Below are 21,232 nucleotides of genomic sequence, written 5' to 3'. Positions count from 1 at the left end.
CGCGATCGAAATTCGATGCGAAAAATAGAACGCAATGGTCCCGGATTTAGAACAATATTGTCTACGTTTGATGAATGAAACGCTCCCGTTTCGAGGACATGCGTTTCGACTGATAGATTCGATGTAATCACTCATTTCCCCGTGTGCGCGGGGCCTCCACGTTCGCTGAGCAATTTAAATGGCCATCGATGAATTCGGCCCATGCAGAAAGAGCATAACATTTTCATCTCTGCCGGATATCAATCGGGGATAATACGGCTCGAATATTTCTTTTCACCGTCAGTTTCATTGTCTGGCCAATATTTTTTTCCCCATTTTTGTTACAACAGCTGAAGTTTGTAAAAATTCGGTTATTTTCCTTCGAACAGCGAAACATCTGCAGCGGTGTTATTTTTTCGAGAATTAAAATTATAAGATACTCGGATGTGCCTTAAAATATACACGATACAATGTACATAATAGATTTTCTATTAATTTCTTCCTTTTCTCTGGAAAAAAATCGCTAAAGTGAACGTAACTGGACTTGACATTGACTGGTGCATCAATAGTTTCTTATTTTAGCGCTGTACGCTGCATCTATCAATAATGCCATAATTGTATGGCGTGAAAGAACAGTTGTAGCATTTCTCAACTGTTCTATAACTTTGTAACGTTCCTGCATTCGATTGCAAGTACGCACGTGGTTCTTAAGAACTAATAGCTGTAAATCGTCGCAAACGCTCATAACTGTGATTAAGCCAATGACTGTGAGGAAGCCAATTACAAAGAACCAGCCTATTAAAATTATATTTATTTGGCTCATTAATTTTGCATCCACAGTCTGGAGATGACAAAATTGAGTGAATGTAATTCTGCACTTTATTAACGAATATAAAAATGTATGGTACAGCCCAATAAATAAATTAGTAAAGCTACATGTAAAAATACTTGAATGCTGGCGTAGCAAGTTATAAAATAAAAGAAGGGGAGCAGTTAGATTTGAGATGGGATAAAATACGTCAAAAATGTGTGCACACATGCTTCCCAAAAGAACGAAGCGGACCAGGAAAAATCAGATTATGGTTCCAGGGAAAGCGAGAGTGTTTCCCTGAGAAAGTCAAGGCGTGAAGTCGCCGAAGGGGTGGAAACCGAGCTGCGAGAAGTTTGGCTCAGTTATGCACCGTCCTGGAATGGCAGAGACGCTTGATGGAACGCCTAGAGCACTACCGGCAGCGATAATCCACTTTATTAGCCCTAACGACGGGCGTGGTTTATACACTTGACTTTTATCGAATCGGCTAAACACCGGCAACGAGCCTCCCTTTAAAGTTCGCCAACCACTTCGCGATTATCTCATTATTTCCCCAACGTCGACTTTCTCCCGACGATGTCAACGAACTGCAGCGTCGACAAACTGCAGGACCGTTTACAAGCATTCGGACTACCCTAAAATTCCACCGAGGAAATCGTACTATTCATTTGCAACGATATGATTCGACCAGAGAAGACATTATAATTATATCAAAGTATATGTGCCGGTATCAAGAACATTGATTTTTGTACCCAATTTTGTTTTAGTAGATTTAGGAAAGCCTATAATAGAAGAACTATAATATACAGGGTGGTTGGTAACTGGTGGTACAAGCGGAAAGGGGGTGATTCTACGCGAAAAAAGAAGTCGAAAATATAGAATAAAATGTGTTTATCCGAAGCTTCGTTTTCGAGAAAATCGAGTTTGAAAATGCAGCAAGTACGCATGTTATTCGATAGGAATTGTCTGCTGCGTCTGATCATGACCTACCAATTCTACTTCCTGCGCATGCTAAAGCACGCGAACCCGACGGATCTTTAAATTCGATTTTTTCGAAAACGAAACCTCAAACGAAAAATTTTTATTCTATATTTTCGACTTCTTTTTTCGCGTAGAATCACCCCCGTTCCGCTTGTACCACCAGTTACCAACCACCCTGTATAACCCAAAAATATCCACTCTGACGCAATATTTCCAACGGCATAATTCTGTCGATAGTATAAATTTATATAAATAACTTACCAGGAGCGCAACTCGTCAAAAAGTCGAGCGAAACTTTCCCAGAAATCTGAAATAAACTCGGGCACAATATTCCCCCCCGTTCATGATCGTAAAGTATAAAAAGTTCGTGTCAAAAGTGTTTTTTACACCGCCGTAAAAGGAGGGTGCGGTCTCGGTAAAGTATTATGGCTGTTCGGCAGTTCCTGTCTCCTTTTCTCGCGCGCCCAGTTCATAAAGGTGAAGGAAACTGCCGGAAACGGGATCGTCGAAAGGATTTGCGAGGAGAACGAACCGTTTCCCTAAAAAAAAAAAAATATTTGAAAAATCAGGATTTCCAGCGGACAACAAAAGAAAGGGGTAAATCCTTCTGCGGCGGGGGTAGGGGAGGGGAGGGATAAAGAGACTTTGTCTAGAAGCCAGCGAACTTTTGTTATCGTGGGACGGGCGAAGTTCTATTTGAAAAGACTGGTAAACGAAGTGAACGCATAAACATCACAATGTAGTCTTTAATGCCCGTAAAGCGCCGGGATTTTATTTCAAAAATGCCTTTCATACGATCGTAAAATGGGGGCGATACCCATAGAAGGGTGTTATCGCTGCACGCCCAGTGTGTTGCTCGTAAACGGCCGTCAAATGCTCCAGCCCGGCTATGGCGGCAGTATACGAACCATGCAGCTTCATAGATACGGATTTTCCACGTTCTTTTCCGCTGCCTGTTTCCCATGCCAGCATTCGCGATCGTTAGCACCCTAGATTTCCCGGCCGTCCGACTCCTATTACAGCATGATATCCGCAGAGAAAACGGCAAGAAACGCTCTGATCACTGACGCGGATATTACTCGAATACTACATTTGGAAAATGAAGACCCGGATAAGCAGCAGGGTCACTCGATCACTAAGTTATGACCTTTCTATATGGAAATCTCTATGCATTTATGACAGAAACAAGTTGGCGCGTCTCACCGAAGAGAATTTTTAAAAGTCCACGTGGTCCTACCAGTTTACCATTATCGTCAAGAAAGAAACTTTATGTTACAATCTACGTAAGTAATACGTTGATGCATTAGAGTGCGAATTCTATGCATTTGTGACAGAAACAAGTTGGCGCGCCTCACCGAAGAGAATTTTTAAATGTCCACGTAGTCCTTCCAGCTTACCATTACCATCAAGAAAGAAACTTTATGTTCCAATCTACGTAAATAATACGTTGATGCATTAGAGTGCGAATTCTATGCATTTGTGACAGAAACAAGTTGGCGCGCCTCACCGAAGAGAATTTTTAACACTTTGAACGCCAAACTAGAAACCCCAAAAATTTCATAAAATCAAAGTAAGTTACTTAATGAAATAAAAATTGCAAAAAATTAAACGTACGATACTGAGTAATCCTGCAACTTTCTTGCATGTTACAGATCCCAATTAAGTTTAGTACAATGAAAATATCAACGTAAAAATTCATTTTAAAACTTGCACAAATAATTCCGTCAGGCACATATGGCTGACGTGGCGTTCAACGTGTTAAATGCCCACGTGGTTCTTCCAGCTTACCATTGTCATCAAGAAAGTAACTTTATGTTACAATCTACGTAAATAATACGCTGATGCACTAGAGTGCGAATTCTATGCATTTATGACAGAAACAAGTTGGCGCGTCTCACCGAAGAGAATTTTTAAATGTCCACGTGGTCCTTCCAGCTTACCATTATCATCAAGAAACAAACTATTATAATCTACATAAATAATACGTTTTAAGTATTCTGAATAGACAGGTGTTTTTTAGGCTCTTTTTCGATTCTTTTATAAAAATGTTATGCAAATTTTAAAGTTTGGCCACGTTTGAACTACCGTAAAGCCAGATGGATGAAGAGGGACTGGCCGACACCAGCTCCAATTATTTCGCGAGCCGAAAATAGGAGACGGCTAGGTTTCGACGTTGTTTCCGGTGCGCACGCGGCGCTCATTTACTTTCGAGTCACCGGTGTTATAGCGGGAAGACTGTATAGCCGGTATATATCCGTCGGTACACTTGGTCTATGCCATGGACTGTATGGCATGACTAATTATACTTGAGCCCGCGGCAGATCTCGTTGGCCTGGCCCTCAAGAGGCGGGAAGCACCCCATTAAAGCTCGAGCTTCGGCCGCCCTCCGCAAGGAAGACCGCCGACCCGCCAATACGAGCCAACCAGCTGAAAGGACGAGGACGTCGAGCAGAAGGAGAAGAGGCTCAAACCTCAGGGACGAACGTATAGAAGCCGCGAGATGCGAGCATACGTTATTCTTTTTCCCTGGAGCTACATGCTCGGCCATCTTGATGCACCAACTCCTGCAGAAGTGCCTCGATACTTCGACCTTCGTTATTATTCGCGGAAAAGCTTATTAGAAGAACAATGTTCTGATCGTCTTGCGTCTTCGATTTTATGCTTGACACTTCAACCGATGCATCAGCGCCTGTCGTCGAGTACTGAGGTGCCTCGACACTTGTACCATCGTCCTTACTCGCATAGAAAGATTCTTAACAAAACGATGTTCTGATTGTCTCGCGTCTTTGATTTTCTACTTGACACTTCAACCGATGCATCAGCGCCTATCGTCGAGTACTGAGGTGCCTCGACACTTGCACCATCGCCCTTACTCGCATAGGAAGATTCTTAACAAAACGATTTTCTGATCGCCTTCCTTTTTTTGATTTTCTGCTTCACGCGTTGACTGATGCACCTATCTTCGAGTACAGAAATACCTCGACACTTGGACCTCGATTATTATGTACATAAAAGGTTCTTAATAAGACAGTGCCTTGATCAACTGGTTTCTTTGATGTTGTATTTGACACGATGACTGACCAGCTCCTATCTTCGAGTACAGAGTTACCTCGACACTTGGACCTCGATTATTATGTACATAAAAGGTTCTGAATAAAACAGTGTCTTGATCAACTGGTTAGATGTTCTATTTGACACGATGACTGATGCATCAGCTCCTATCTTCGAGTACAGAAGAGCCTCGATACTTGGTCATTCATCATTATACACAAAGAAGGTTAATTAACAAAGCAATGTCTTGATGGTCTAGTTCATTTGATTTGTACTTAATGCGCTGACTGATGCATCACCGTCTGTCTTCGAGTACGGTAGCGCCTCGGTACTTGGACCTTCATCATAATATTGGCTATACTTTCATTATACTCGATCAACGACTTGACTTGATTGACTATACTTGATTCTCGATTAATGTCGATGCGATATGCAAGATGTAGACTACTGCGAGTTGTTTGTACGTCACAAATATACCGTGTGGCGCGTTTGAAGGGACTTTTAGCGTACGTAGACTACTGTGAGATGCTCGTACGTTTCGATCGCAACGTGTGTCGCGTTTTAAGAGATCTCCGATTTTTCGTTCCGTTCCCGAGGCGATCCACAATTTCCTCGGCCCTGTAGCGATCAGAAGAATTCCTGCTCGAACAGTGGCACTCTCGCTGCGATGCCAGATGCCGCGGAAAATCACTGAGACACTCGATGTTTTAGGGTAATGGAGATTTCAGTTCCCTCGCGGCTCCTCGGGAACGAGTAATCTCGAGGATCGTTTCTGAGCGAGCTATACATATACCGCGCCTCCTTAGCTTGCCAAAGTGGCATGTGTGGCAAAATGCGCCTGCATCTGTGTCTGTGGGCGTTCTATAGCGCATCTGTCCTCCATTTCTCGTGTACAAGGTGTAACATTATTATTCGACGCGAATCCGACTTGACATTATCGTTCAGGAGTCACTGAAATGATCCCTGAGATAAAAATACCTTCTCGAAGAAATCTGGACTTTCTGTATTACGTCTGGATCTCTTTTTAGACGACACAGTTTTAATTAAATCATTTCTACACGGATTCCTAACATGTTTTTCAGTAACATTCACTGCGAATTTCTGCCTCAGACTTTGGGAACATAATCTCTATGCTACTATCGATTCACTTTTTAACTGGAAATGATGAGTTACTTTGTCATTTGAGTTTGCTTTTTTTCTTAATTCAATAAAAGAATTCTTTCAGTCTTTTGTGGTTATAATATCCATATTGGTGCAAATTATATTGTATTTGCGTTGATAATGATAAAATTTTTCTTTTCTCAATTTTATGTGTCTCTCATTGCGTCTTGGTAAGTGTCCGTAATTGAAAATTTACTGGTAATTAACACACTAAAGTAATGAAACTCGATTCTTTGAAGTAATTAAGCCAGGCTCTCTTCTTGAAAAAATAGAACCGCGAATAAGACAAATAAACTCAAAAATCCTGGCCAGCTTAAATCAATTGACCCTGAAATCAGTATAAAACGATACTCTACTTATCCTAAAGTACTTACATGTTGATATCCTCGAGGCGTGACACATAGAAAATGAAATAAATCGAGATAGAGGAGAAATAGCAACGATCGCTTACGCTTCGAATGCTTTAATTATTTATTTAAACAAATCCCAACATTCCAAACATTGATAGTTGTGTGTAGGTGTAGGTGAGTGTACGTGTATCCGCGTGTTCTCGTCTGTTTGATTGGATCCTGTATGTAAATGACGCAGTTTCGCGCGTGAATTCATCGAGAGTCTTACAGCTAATGAGACTCGTTCGACACGAACGTGGGTAATCTCGCTTAAAATCATCGATCGCGATTCGAAAACGAAAAAGAAAATGCGTTGATCGAATGAATCGATCCGCCAAGATCATCGGCGGATCGTCAACGACAGGACTTTCGGACTTGTCATTCAATCTTTGTCACAATCTCTCGTGTCTTCTCTTTCTCGCAAATTTCTTTCGCTCTTCTCTCTCTCTCTCTCTCTCTCTCGCTCTCTCTCTCTTTCGGAAAATTCAAGCCATGTCGTGTTTCTAAAAACGTCCCGGGACAATCAAGTCTCCTCTTCTTGCCGCTAAACACACACATGAATTCTCTTTGGATGGCGAGCGTTCCTCGACTAGAGTAAATTATAGTAGTTAGGTTACTTACGGCTGGCCCCTCGCGCGGGTTCTTTCCTTCTCCCTTTTCCGTTTTACCACACAGACACACACACGCGCGCGCGCGCGCGCGCCGATACTCGCAAAGACTTGCTTCCTGCTTAATTGTTCCTCTCCTCCTTCGTTATCTCAATTACAATGTTGCGTGAATCATCAACGAAAGATCTCATTAGAAATATTCCGCTCGCCTCGTAATTATCAGTGATAGATCGACGCTGATATTTATCGCGTGTCTTTCTCTTTAAATCAATTGAACTCACATCTTGCGTTAATAATATCGTCCCATAAAGTCGCGAACAGGCTCAACAGAATATTGGAACGTGTTTAAAAAATTTTTAAATTGGTAACACATAGAGGATTATAGAATTTAACAGAGTTTTATATTGTCTTTACGTTATTCAAGATATTCGTATAGGAAATACTACGTTCAACAACAAACACCAAAATGTTCTGGATTAAACAGATTTGCAATGCAGATTGTTATCCGTCTGCAACTTAAACAAATTTTATAAATCAATAATAAAAAATTTAACACACTTTTTGGTATCCTCACTCCACTGAAACTGTCAACAGAGAAAAGTAATACTTTGTTCTACTGCAAACTCCGATACTCAATTACACTGATTCTCACAATCTAATTAATACAAATTGGAACCGAAAGAAATTCTGTTCTTTGGTTTTCCGAAATGTGTTGCCTCTATTACAGACTCTACTATACTCAAAAAAAAGGTAAAACCTCATGAAAAATAATTCTCCCTCAAAAAGTTCTCTAAATGCAGGAGACCTGCAGGGTACAAATAAGTATAAATATTTCTCATGTTCCTCCAAGTCAAAACGGAAGATTATTTTTCTATCTTTAATATTCAACCTGTAGACTAAACGTAGACACAAAAAGAACACAAATATACTTTTTGGAAAAGCCATGAAATAAATTTTACACCTAGAGGTTAACATCCCCCTCTTGCAGATGTAAAAAAACTTCCCCTGACGTAATTAAAAACGTCACTGGGAAACTTAATCAACTGGAATCGAAACAAAACGCATCGTCTCCGTTAAGAACTCCATCTAGAATCCTTCAAAACAGAAAAAGTATAAAACTTTCTCAAGCACAACACTACATGCACTGCGCTAATCTACTCAACCGAGAGTTCCATAGAATCTGCAATCTACCAACAAGCACGAACACCACTCGTTCGTTTCGAAACGAAACGAAATAATATTTGTCTCTCATCAATATTCAACATCCCCGGCAAACGTAACCACCCACCAAACACAAATACTCTCTCTGAAACAGCCATAAAACAATTCCCAAAAACAAAGTGTTGCAACGAGAAAGGGTCTGGCCCGTTAAAAACACGGAAGAGCATAAGTTCAGGGAGCACAGTCGTTGCCAGCACGTTTCAAAAGAAGAATAGCATCAGCCTGGACCCATACACTCGTCCCAAGCCGCCCACATAGAATACAATTTACAAGATGCATCGCCCGTCTCGCGCCGAGTTTTCGCGACCTTTATCGACAACACTCTCACACAGACAAAACAGACATTCTGTCTCTCTCTCCCCCTCTCTCGCAAAAATCTGGAATCTCGCACACAAGGTACACGCACGATTACACAGAATTCCAACGACTCGGCAATTTATTATCTAGCAGGTTCCGCTCGATAGAACGCCTGCGGCTTCTTATGATCAGGTCCAGTCTCCTCGCGACCATACTCTCGTCTCGCGGCACCGAGAAGTCGAGGTCGGACCTTCCAATTCCTCGAATAATTCCACTTAGTGCTCCGACAAATCCGGATAAAAGGAAGCCCGGGCAAAGCAAGCCTCCGGCTCCCTGGCGCGTTGTCTTTTGGGTTCCTGAGATTATATCAATCCCCTCGTTTCACGGCGTCGAGCGTCGCGACGACCTTTCGCCCGACGATTTCAACTTCTTGCACATCACGGGTATACGCGCCACCGCCCGACGAGTCGAACTCGCGCGTTCTCGATATCCCGTTTTCTATGGAACTTTCCCCCCTTTCCTCTCCTCCACCCCCCACCCCCCCGGCGAGAAACCCACCATCAGAAAACTCCGGCAATCTTACCACCGGAAAAAGGTAAAGGATCGACGTAACCACCGTCCGAGATTTTTCCACGATCCCCTGCTCTCCCCCCACCCCCGGTTCTTCTTTAGCCCCCAGACAAGTTTCCCGACGGTTTCAATAGCCCGGATAAGGTCAACAACATCCCTCCCCCATCCCTCCCTTCCCGCCCCCGATCACGTTAATCCCGTAGAAAGAAGAGGACCTTTAAAATCGTCGTCCCGTATCTACGATAACGCACGGAATATTCAGATCGACGATCGGTAAACGGTGAAGATCTATTTCGATCGGAAACGCCATTCCGATAGTCAACAGCCGGGATTTGTGACCTCTAGTTCTTCTAATGGAAACAATTCTGTTGTCGAAATGATTTGTGCGAGGGAGGCTTCCAAGGTTCCGGGAATTTGTAATTTTATCGCTCTGTCGAATTTTCACTAGATGGATGCCATAATTGTTTGGGTAGTATCATTTAAGGGGACAACTTGTGTGGTCGATTGAAAAATTGAATTCTACGGAAATATATGTTATTTAGGATGCAGTCTAATGATGAAGCTATTTTCAGTTTGAATCTATGCGTCAACAATTTCGTAGTGATTGAAAGTACGTGTATTGATCATGATGACAAACAGATGAAACGTTAGAATATAGAAAAATTTGTGTCAAGTATTAAAATTGTTAATATTGTCTTCTCGAAGCTATTGGCTTCGTTCGGAGTTCGGCTTTTTTGTATAGAGCTTTGGAAACGACCCCCGTGATTTGTTTAAAAAGGATCCTGCAAGGATGCATTCTCTAATCGATTATTCTTATTATTTTGATAGAAATAGATGTGCATGCATTGTCGGCAGTTTCAATGTTAAGAATGCTCCATGAGAAAGGAATATTTTTGATGGAATTGTTTCTGGAATATTGTGAGGATCGCTAAACAATAAACCCTGGCAGTGACTATCGGCTGCTACAGTATAGGTTTAATTATGACACCCTTTTAAATTTCAGATTTATGCACGCGAAACCATCCCACTTGTAAGTCGAAATCTTGTTCGAATACTCGAACGACACGCATTACATTTTAATTGAGAAATCACGGATGTAGAAAAACTGATAAAGTAACCTGTGGAAAATTTTGAAAAAATATTCAACGAAAAAAATGATATACAATTTAAATTCTACAAAATTAAGAGAACACAGTACTTACTTGTGTATTACCACTGCTTTCGGTTCGAAAGTGCGCGTTGTTAACTAGAAAAGACACGAAACACGAATAAAAATCGAAAATTAACTTAAACCAAAAAATTAAAAATCAATTTAAAAAAAAAACAATCCATCTCAATCAGAGCTATTTGAAGCAAGAGAAACCTTTTAAAAATCGATGTAACTTCGCGTCCAGAAATCCGCCAGAGAGACGCTTCCGATCATCTAGTATCGAAATCATTAAGGCCATTGATTTGTGCTCTCAGTCGTCGACACGTTTGCTCCTCGTCTGATCCAACAACGGTGTTTCTACGCATAGACTGTTCAGCTACTCGGCGATAAAACTCTAAGAAACCACAATTGTCACTCGTCTTGCGAAGCCCAGTCCAGACTGACAAACATTGTCTGCAGACAGCAGCAGACATACAAACAGTCAATGTAAATACCCAAACCTCTGAATTCAAACAAAAACAGATAACGTATATCGTGTGTCTTCTACATTATAGACTCCTATCACTCAATTTAATATTTGCTCTGCATGGAGCAAAGCAACAACAATTTCCTTGTGGCAAGTTCAAAAATCCTTGATAAATATTATTCATGATATCATTCGTTCACAAAGAGCATGGAGAAAAATGAATATAAATGGTAGAAGAGGTAAAAAATAAAATGCTCGAGAACCTCTATTGTCCGAACTTTCGATATCCGAATTCTTTGCTATTTCACTACGTTTCATATGTGAACTTTGTTAACATAAAAATTTACTTTTCTTCATTTACCTTTTTGGTCCTTTCTCAGTTCTTCAGAGTAAAAACACCCTACGAACAGAGACAACTGTTACTCTACATCATACTTAACAAAACAGTAGACACAAGAAAAGGTTAAAATAAAAATTGTTTGTTTAAATAAAAAAGGTTCTCACCACAGTCAATGGTAAAAATTCTCACGTGGAAGAACGTGTTAGATGAACCTATTAGCTGTCCATCAATTAAAATTGTCCCAAATGTATAATAAACATCAACATCTCAGTTGAACCAACCGGATCAGACAAACAACAACAGTGCAAAACTATGCACACCTACATAACAAACACTCTTTACAACACACATCGAATAGAGACAGTTCATCTCGAACTGTCTACAGACTGAAAATCTGAACCAGGCTCCAAACCCCCGCGATTCGCGAACCTCCTCCCGCGAATCGTCCCTCGAACTGTTCCTCCGCTGGATCGGAGGGTTGCGACCCCTCGCGAGAGTCAGCCCTACCCTCTCTCAACAACATTTCAAATCCGTGGCACGTTGCAAACAACAGCGGCGACACAAAAAGAAAAGCCGAGCTGGCCCGATCGACCACTGCCAGCAGTAGCGACCCGTCTCGATCAGCCTGTGCCGAAAGAGTCACCATCAGACCGAGATCTCTTGAATTTGAACACGTTTCTTGGCACTGCCTGGCGTGCCGGGCTGCCTGAGTATCCCCGGGCAGGAGAGTCCAACGTTTGGCGCTGGGACCTTGGGTGGCGGGGGTGGTTCCGGTAGGTTGTCGTCGTCGTTGTCGTCGTCGCTGCTGTCCGGGTCGTCGTCGTCGTCGTCGTCGTCCATCCTGGCAGTGGTAGCGTCGACGCACGGCGACGGTGTTCGTGTCCTCTGGACGCAGGGGCTCATGGTATAGAGCGGCGGCTCCAGGATCCTCTTGCCTCCACCCGGGGGTGGAGAGCATTGGAACTCTTGGAGCTGCAGCTCTAGCTCCTGCGCCAGCTTGGCCTTGTGCGGGGGCGGGCTGGAGGACGGGGAGTCCATCAGGTTCAGAGTGGACAACCTCTGCTTGCCGGACATCTCGATTCCCGAACAACCGGCCTCCAGCAGCTCCTCCTTCTTCTTGTCGCCGAAAGAGGACAGGCCGGCGGCGTTCGACGCGTTCCTGTCCCTCTGATGATAGATCCCGGCGAATATCAGGATGTTCAGCAGCAGCAGGAACACCCCGACGGCGATCGTCACCGTCAGAGCCGTCGTGTAGCTCTGGTAGTGGCTGGAAGCCAGCTTGCGCAACAGGTTGTTGGGCCCCGGCCCCAGGTTCGGGTGCTGCAACGTTTTCGTGGTGGTCGCCATCGTTGTCGCCACCGTCGCGTTCGGCGTGCACTCCGTCGTCGAGATCATGCTCGACACTGACGACGGCTCCGTCGGCGACGGCATCGGCAACGGCGGCGCCGGAAGCGGAAGCGCCAACGTCTGCGGACGAACCGCGCCCTCGTACAAACTGGGACTCTCCGCCAGGTGGTGGTGACGCATGCTGATCTCGTACCCCGGCCGGTGCAACTGCGGCAACAGATTCAGCCACAGGGACATCTTGTGACCCCGATAGTGCGAACGCATCTCCGTGCTACGACCCGCCTCCAGGTACAGCTGGTTGATCGAGTCGTACGAGTCCCAGAACGGCGGGCTTGTGGGAAGACCGTCCGATCCCGTTGTCAGCGGACTCGCGCCGTTAGGGTCCCTGGAACAACCAGGACAACCACATGTCATCGTGGATCGAGTGATCGCTGACCAACGCCGAACGAATAGTACAAGTTTATTCTTCGTTGGGAAATAAGTCAAAGAGACGCTGCACTTGGGGCATTTTCACGTTGACTGCCACTCACGGTTATATGTCAAATGATCCAACAAATAATTCGAATTTTTGGAACCTAAAATACATAATAAATTGTATACATCATACATTTGTATTGGACCCTTGATAAATGACCTGATATCACAAACTCTGAGTCATTCTCAGACTGCGGATCTTCATACAAAATACAATCTGCATCACTTGCAAGAAATAGAGAACAAATACTACTCTAAATGAATTCAAGATACTATACTGACATTTTCAAATTCTTTTAATCTTTCTACTATCCTCCTGTTCCCGTTTCACCTACTACTATCGCAAACGCATAGAACCCGCAGTCTAGTTATTACTTAATTCGCCAAATCAATTAACTTTCTCTCTCTCTCTCTCTCCGTTCCAAATGGGTATGCTGAGCGTGGAAAAAAACGACGGTTCTCTCGCATTTCGGTGCCGCGGAATTATTTCACAACGTCGAGAGCGGGACTGTCATTTTTCGATTTGTATAGCGAACGAAGGACGAGAAACTTGGCCGGAAATTGCGTTTCAAAATTGAGTTGGTCGGACAGCCGGCTTTCTCTGAACCAGCAGGTGTCCCGACGATATCGCGTGGACGCGAATGCAATCGCATCGTGTGTTTTCTATCTCGCCCGTTGCTGCCTGCCGCAGTCAGCGTTCCCTTTTCCGTGAAAAACGAGCCCGGCCCGTGTGTCGTTGCTCGTAAGGATCAAGAAATATACGAGAAGAAGCGAGAACAAAGAGCGAAACATCGATTCCGCCCGAGTCGAACGCCAAGAAATCTGGGACGAGGCGAGATACGCGAAGATTGGAAGCTCGGTACTTAATTAAGAAAAATTCCAATCCTCCCTACACGCCCGGTAATTGAATTCAGCATATTTAATTAACGACTGCAACCATGGAGCGTTAATTGTGATTAATATAGGTACGCTGCTTTCTAATCGCGGGGAAATTGCGTTTGTTCGGATTGTGCGCGGTTTTCATTTTAGAAATTCATTGAAAAATTCCAGAAACGAGTTATTTTGATTAGAAAAAAATACTAGAAACGATAGAAAAATTGATAAGCTCTCGCCCCGTTCACATCGAATTTCACCTTTACCCTTTGAGCCTATTTTAATTCCATGAACCATAAATTTCATTGCACCGAAAAATTTCATCCAATGGAAGGTATTGTAAATAAGAAAATGTGAGATTAAAGCGCATCTGCCACACTTCTTTTCAATCACGAATTTTTAGAAATTTAGTATAAACACAACTAAATTTAGTAATATGAAAATTAGTAATATTGTGTATTATGCTATAGCAATTTTTAACGATGCCACAGAATTGTCATCTGACTGCAAAGGTTCTAGGCATTAAGACATATCGGGCAACTTGTTCCATTATTTTGATGAGTCTGACAAATTTATAAATACTTGATCTATTTATGTTTAATTCTTGAACGACTAGTAGGTAATTTTCACTAGATAAAATATTAAAATTTTTCTTTATATTTCTTTTAAATTCACATCACATAAAAGTGGTGTAGTTGTGAAAATTTGGGAAATCATTATTCTTAATGAGGAACGCTGCTTGTCTGACTAAAAACGTGCATACTCTACTTGTTCCACTTTAGACGGCGGAAACAGTATCGGAGCACTCTCAAGGACGTTAAACGTTTCAAATAATTATACTGTGGAATTTATGCATTTCAGAATCAGGTAAATGTACGATAAAACAATAAGGAATTAAAACAATTTAAAAATATCCATAAATTATTCTGAATTCATTAATATTACACGGGCTGAAGAAAGAAATTGCCTTCCTGCAATCGGAGCAGAAAATTTTAATAAATCAATCACCTAATAAAACCTGTCTAAAAAACATTTCACTACTGAAAATAAACAATGAATTTGATCTTGACATATCAGAAAATATGAGATCCGGAAAAATCTAGCCATCCGATGAGTTTCTCTGACATAATTGTAAACATAATCAACATAATTCGTTTGAAACATTTTCTGGCGCAACCAACAGCTCACAGAATTATTTTCGATGATCGACTGGTCCTGTATATTTCATTCATACTCGAGAAGAATTGTGTTAGTTTGACGACGTGAATCCGTCATACTGATGGATCGTGTAATTTTTCAGGACAGGTTGCACTTATTTGAATAATGCAGGGATGTAAAGGAAATTCGAGGAACGTGGCTTGATCGTCGTGTTACAAGTAAGTTCGAGGTTCGCCAAGACAGCTCGGTGACTTCGTTATCTGAATCCCTGGTGGCAGTGTCTCAATTTTCCGCGATTCCCGTTCCGTCCGCGTTTCACAGAAGAACACCTGCTACGCGAAGTCTCGGGAAGTTGCCGATTCGCCAAGTTTCCCGCGTCGAAACTTCCGGAAATCAAGTTGACCAGTCCGCCGACTACTTTCATTGTAGATTGTTCGGTAGACGAACTTCCCCCGTAATTCGAAAAGTTCTCCGGCGAACGAATGTTTAAACTTCTGCGCGCGCGATACGAGAACCAACGATGTTAATTAAGACTTTAACGGTTCGTCAGAAACGTGAGTCCCTCCGCTCACGAAATTTCCTTCAAATCGACTAGAAAAATTGCGCAAATATAATCAACCTAGAAACTGGAATCTCGTGTAAATTGCTGGCTCGACCGGAATTAAAAATAAAACGAGGAAGCAACAGGTTTTACCACTTTATTATTTATAAAAAAAAAAAATGACGCGTTCTTCGCGCGAACGATATTTAGATTACCGTGCGAAACTTTGCGGAAAAAGCGAAATTTCGAACGATTGTGCGCGCTTGCGATGGCAGCTCTATTCGGAGTTCAATTGTCCGAGTTAATAACTGGACTAGCGAAATGTATTTGCATGGAAATTGCGTTGTGCACTGGCCTGGCAGACTAATCATCTCAACTGCTAATCCAATTAGATTCGTTATTCGTGATTTGTGACCGTAAAAATCCGGCTCGATGATTGCAGACTAATACCGACGGTGATACAAATGTTTTATGTCGGCTACAAATGTTAATAACGCGGAGGGGCTACGTTTTCTTTGTCAACCGACGAAACCGATAATCAACCCTTGCCCGCCCTCGTTTCTCCAACTTCCCTGGCAACATGATCAAATTGCACCGAAATGCGCCTAAAAATCAATATGGAGCACAGATAAACAGCTATCGTAATTTTTTTTTAATTTCTCATTCATTCGAAATACGTGGGATAAGGGTGGCAGCCCCTAACTTTGAAAGTAATTTCCAAAAAGCGAATTCAAAAGCAAACGGAAAGGACAAGTTTGCTATATCTCGGTTTGCTACATTAGGGTTAGAAAAAATAATTCATCAATCAAACCCCTACCTTCGCAAGTGATTTCCTCGATTACTAAATTAAATATTCCAAATGAATCCGAAAGCAAGGAAAAAAGTACAAGTTCACTCAGTCTAGTCTCTTTTTCAAAAAATTATAGGTCAATCACTGGGGGTAGAAAAAAATAATTGACCCGTCAATCAGTCAGTGTAAATGGAAGTGACGCGTGACGGCAACAACCCTTCTGCTTGCAAAGCGTCGTTCTCGATTACTAAATTAAAGATTCGAATGAATCCAGAAGCAACTGGAAAAATACGAATTCACTGCATCTTCTCCACATTTTTCCAAAATGTTCTATCGCTCGGTAGGGCAGATAAACGCGAAGAGGTAAAGTAGAACGTACTACTATTCCGGAACGAGTAAAAAATGTGTTGAACAGATGAAGAAGCGGAAGATCTAATATTTTTGGCAAAGCAACACATAAAAATTGGAAAAATGTTCTATCATCCACACCGAGCAGGACACTCGATTTTCCTATGAGATGCTTGCCGGGCCAATAGCTCTGCGACGAGTACTGGTTCATACGGTCGAGCAGATCCAATTTCCAAGGATACCCGAAGTTCCACGGTCTCCGTCGGAACAACAGAAACGTAATTCCGTCTCGAGCGAAAAAGCGACGCTAGAGGGGGAGAGAGAGGAGGAGAGATAGAAGTGGGACATGCTCACCCGCGTTTCACGTAGTTCGCCAAGTAGTGGACCAACAGTTTGGACAGGTTCTCATCGGCCGAAGTGTAGTTGATCGAGGCGAACAAAACGGACACCGCCTCTCCGCGGAGGAGAGGAATCCCCAGGAGATAGGGGATCTCCTCGCCCTTCTGGCTGGGTCGATTCCCGAGCTGAAAGTGCAGGAAGTAACCTCGGCCCCCGGCGGCTGAATGCAGCAACGCCAACCTAAGAAGAGGAGCCGCAACCTGTCCGTCTCCCAGCAGGGCCAACAGACCCTCGCAGATCGCCGTTGGACTCTGCTCGCCCCTCTCCCAATCCGTGTACTCGTTCCGCAGGGTGGAATAGATCTCGTGCAGGTGGTACCGATAGGTGTTGCGCACGTAGGTGCGGAGAATGCGATCCCTCCTGGTCTCGTTCAAGCCATTCTGTAATCACGTCAACGGAAACCCTCGTTACTTCTCTCATTCCTCCAAAGATTCCGTCTCTACTGCCCTGACGAGAAGTATAATAATGTCTCAATATAATATGCGAAAAGATCGGAACCTGCCATGCACAGACATTTTTCTTCGACCTGGTGTATCGGTGAGAACACACTAAGGCAGTGACAAAACTCTTTTGATTATTTTTTTACGAAGTCTGTGCCACAAGGTTCTTGACATTTTGTCGATTAAAATGACACCAAACACGATACAATTGTAGTCATATTCACTTCTTTAATCCACGATATAGTAGAACCTCGATTATCCGAACTGATCAGAGGAATTTGCATGGATCACCAGAACGATTGAATAATGGAACAATTGCCTACTGCAGTACTAGATCAAACCTTTATTAATATGTACCGATACCATCGGTTCGGATAATAGAGATTCTATTGAATCGTCAATTAAATAAAGTAAATAGGCTCGGAATTGTGTCGCGTTTGGTCTCGTTTTAATCAGAAAAATGTGACAAATGTGTCAGTACAAGTTCTGTAGCAATCGAACCCAAAAAGGTGTGTCATTTTTTGGTGCATCTTTTGATGCTGACAATTTTTATTTTTGTGCGAAGATGCGACTACCATCGACAATGTGTGGGTGTACAGCGAATGTGTTTATCGATTAGAGATAGCTGTCTGACAGACGCTAATTAGTGGAAATTGGAGTCGATTGCGTTTCCAATCATAACTAGCCGACATATGTAAATGAACAATTCGGGCAGAATCACGGGACGTCCGATTATTATCAAATGGTCAAGGAGCCTCGGAAACACGGTTCACAAGATGTCCGACTACCGTGGCCATCGTGTATCGCTGATAATGTCTGCTACCGGAACCGATAGCCGCGTTTTCCACCATAGAGTTCAGTAATTAGTAATTTACTGGGCTCGTGTCAATTATCACTGCGACGGAGCCCCGTGCATTCTGTGCCTGTGTCTCGTTAAATTTCCAGTCTTTATTGACCCTTTGCGCTCCAACTAGCATCGCTGGCACAACTAACAGGCCTCCACTCTAAAACCGGGTGGCACACGGTGCCGGAGCTTCGAAATAATTTCTAATAATTTGAAAATTGTAACCGTGCCGCTGCGTCGCGCCAAAAGCGTAGAATTTTTAATTAAAATCCAAATTTTTTGTGCATTGAACTTTAAACAAATATGTTTTTTTTTTTAACCCTCATACTCTCAGTTTAAAGCAGCGGTGCAAAGAAATCTAATTTAATTTCTACCTAATTTTTACCCTCTCGGTTCTCAGGGAAAATACAAAAAATTGTAAAATGTGAATAACCGAGATTCGCAAAGAAGTATGGAAAAATTCGAAGCAAATGTGTTGGTATTTTTGGGGAAAAAACTAGTTTTTCTGATATCCCATCATAAGAGTGACTTTTAAATCAGTCGTAGCTTTAACAATTTTCATAACTCCATTGCTATACTTTGCAGGTGTATATCAGGAGCGAGATACTATAGCGACGAAAGAAATCGATTTTTCGGGTGATCGATGCCCGAAAACTTTCAGATTTCCGTCAAAATCGTAGACTAATTCGCGCCGATAACAATGCCGATGGAAAGGGTAGCTCGCGTCCCGAACTTTTAATTGAAAATTGAAGGAACTCCGATGGAAGTAAATAAGTTATAGGCGGAGGGTATTCGAAGGTAGGAAGATGGTGCAGGGTGCCGTTAAACTAAATAAAACTCGGCCGACCTAGTTGCGAGTCGGCGGTGTTCGCTTACCTGTATATCGTCGTCGGTGAGGTTCACCCAGGCTTCCTCGGACGTGAGGCCGAGCAGCAAGTCTCTGTCACCGAAACTGGCAAATTCTGTGCCGGGCCCTGGCATCAGGGGCATCAGGCCCGAGGACGAAGCAGTCGGCTGGAAATTCTATTTGGAAACAGAGCAAAAATTCCTGGCTCAATTAAAAAGCGAATTTTAAATATAAAGAAAATTCAGTTGAGTAGTGTAACCAGTCACACGAGTCGCTCTTTTTAATTGAGAATTCGCTTAGTACTGATTACGCTACTGTTGGCTCATTAAAATTATTAAGAGAAAAACCTGTTTTTACTTCATTTCTGTATCTTACAATTGACTCAGAACATTTTTATTTTGCATAAAAATCGACAGTCCTTGAATACAGTGATTTCTCTATATATGTCGCCACGGCCTGGGTGATAAACGTCGCGGAATTATCCCCACTACCGCGGGGTATAGTCCGTGAGGGGCCACGAAGCTCCTACACGATACAAGACGCTGGCAAGACCCGTGTTGTTGACATGTATCGTGAAATCACTGTATTTTCTAGTACATTGATCTGGAATGAATCATAAATTCTACAAGTTACGAAAAAGTGCAACGTACGTAGTTTCTCACGATAAAAAATTCCGAAAAATCGCATCATTTTCAGTTACATGAGCCGGCTCCCGTTAATGCACCGACTCCTGGTGCCATGCAATTAAGTCGACGTAAGAAGAACTTCCGACAACTATCGATTTCGAGCGAGCTACGATTGCGAAACTGCACGGTAATTGCAATTACAAGGCCGGTATACTTTATGGCTTTTAATTAAAAGTTCGCCGACAAGCGGTCGTGCTCGACGATATGCCGGCCGATCGGCTCTCGCGAGGAAAAAACCGGGAAAGAGATACGCGTGTTCGTTCGACAACGGGGGTGTGATTAACGGTAACTACGAAGAGGAAAGGAGACTCAATACCGGTTCCGCGGGCTCGACGACTGTCAGCCAGTTGTCAGTTCAATCAAGAAGCTCATCGCTTACCCGTCGACTCGGTGTTCGACACAGCGCCGATGCAACTTGCGAGTTTTTCCCTAGGAATGCATCGAATCGTTTTGTGCAAGCGTGAGACGAAAGCTCGATCGAACGGAATCTTTAATTCTGAAGCGCGATGCGGAAATTGTTAACAATAGACACGCAATCGACTAGTTTTGATTTTATTGTATCACCATCGTAAACGTTCTTTCGAATTGTTAATAATCGAATTTTGTAATTCCTAACTGAAAGTGGATTCTTTTCAATCACAGTTGTGTACCTTTATGAGTAGACTGCAGACTTTTATGCGAGATAAAAATGAATTAATTTCAAGAACAGCGACAATGTGTAGACATTTATTTCCTTGCTTAATAATAGTAGAAAGTATCTTGAAGAAGTATCTTGAAAGTATCTTGATTCAAAAGTATCTTAAAATACCGGAGTGCAGGTTGCACCTAATAATGAGCGTTATCCCCGAGAGGCTAAATTGAATTGATATTAAGTTGAATAGACTGTTGCAAAGTTTGGGGGACATTACTGTGATTCAAGTAGACTGGAGAATCTCCAATACCTGATTAACTGGCTGAGGCATGACCGCTCCATCCATGAATGGAGCAAACCCGGAAGTGAATCTCGGCGGGTCCAATTGCACCGCGAGAAGCTCCTCCAGGCTTCTCAAACGAAGGCACGGCGCGATGTCATCAACCTCGACGTCACCAGGACATCCAGTCTGGTCGGCGACGCGACGTTTCACCGTCAACGGGTCTCGTTGGATCGCCCAGGGTGATAACGCCGAGCCACCTAATAAAACCACCCTCTCGACCAGCTCTGCAACAGTCAACAGACACAATCAAGATTACTTTCACAACTAAAGCCATCTTCAAATTTAATTATATCGGGGAGGCGCAAATCAATACAAGAATTCATGCAAGAACCCATTTCCATGTTTCCAGCGTCCCCGTTTCAACACTAAACCTACCCAGCATTAAAATTGACACTTTTCATTATCCCCATTATAATACAGGGTGGTTGGTAACTGGTGGTACAAGCGGAAAGGGGGTGATTCTACGCGAAAAAAGAAGTCGAAAATA

The 21,232-nt window shown here is 42.8% G+C and overlaps 1 protein-coding gene across 1 annotated transcript in view; it reads right to left on the bottom strand.

The window, feature by feature from the left end:
* Window positions 1–11,521: 11,521 nt before the first annotated feature.
* Window positions 11,522–21,232, bottom strand: part of LOC143362475 (neuroligin-1) — a 45,950-nt gene continuing 36,239 nt past the window's right edge. The window contains exons 4-7 of the mRNA XM_076802684.1: window positions 20,713–20,969; window positions 19,115–19,261; window positions 16,910–17,334; window positions 11,522–12,756 (exon numbers count right to left, since the gene is read on the bottom strand). Of these exons, the coding sequence (XP_076658799.1) occupies window positions 11,670–12,756; window positions 16,910–17,334; window positions 19,115–19,261; window positions 20,713–20,969 (1,916 nt within the window). The 3' untranslated portion in view covers window positions 11,522–11,669. The remainder of the gene's footprint in view (window positions 12,757–16,909; window positions 17,335–19,114; window positions 19,262–20,712; window positions 20,970–21,232) is intronic.

This window comes from Halictus rubicundus, chromosome 17 (assembly GCF_050948215.1).
Source record: "Halictus rubicundus isolate RS-2024b chromosome 17, iyHalRubi1_principal, whole genome shotgun sequence".
Classification (NCBI taxonomy): Eukaryota; Metazoa; Arthropoda; class Insecta; order Hymenoptera; family Halictidae; genus Halictus; species Halictus rubicundus.
Note: the sequence above shows the minus strand (reverse complement) of the source record. Positions and strands in the feature narration are given on the sequence as shown.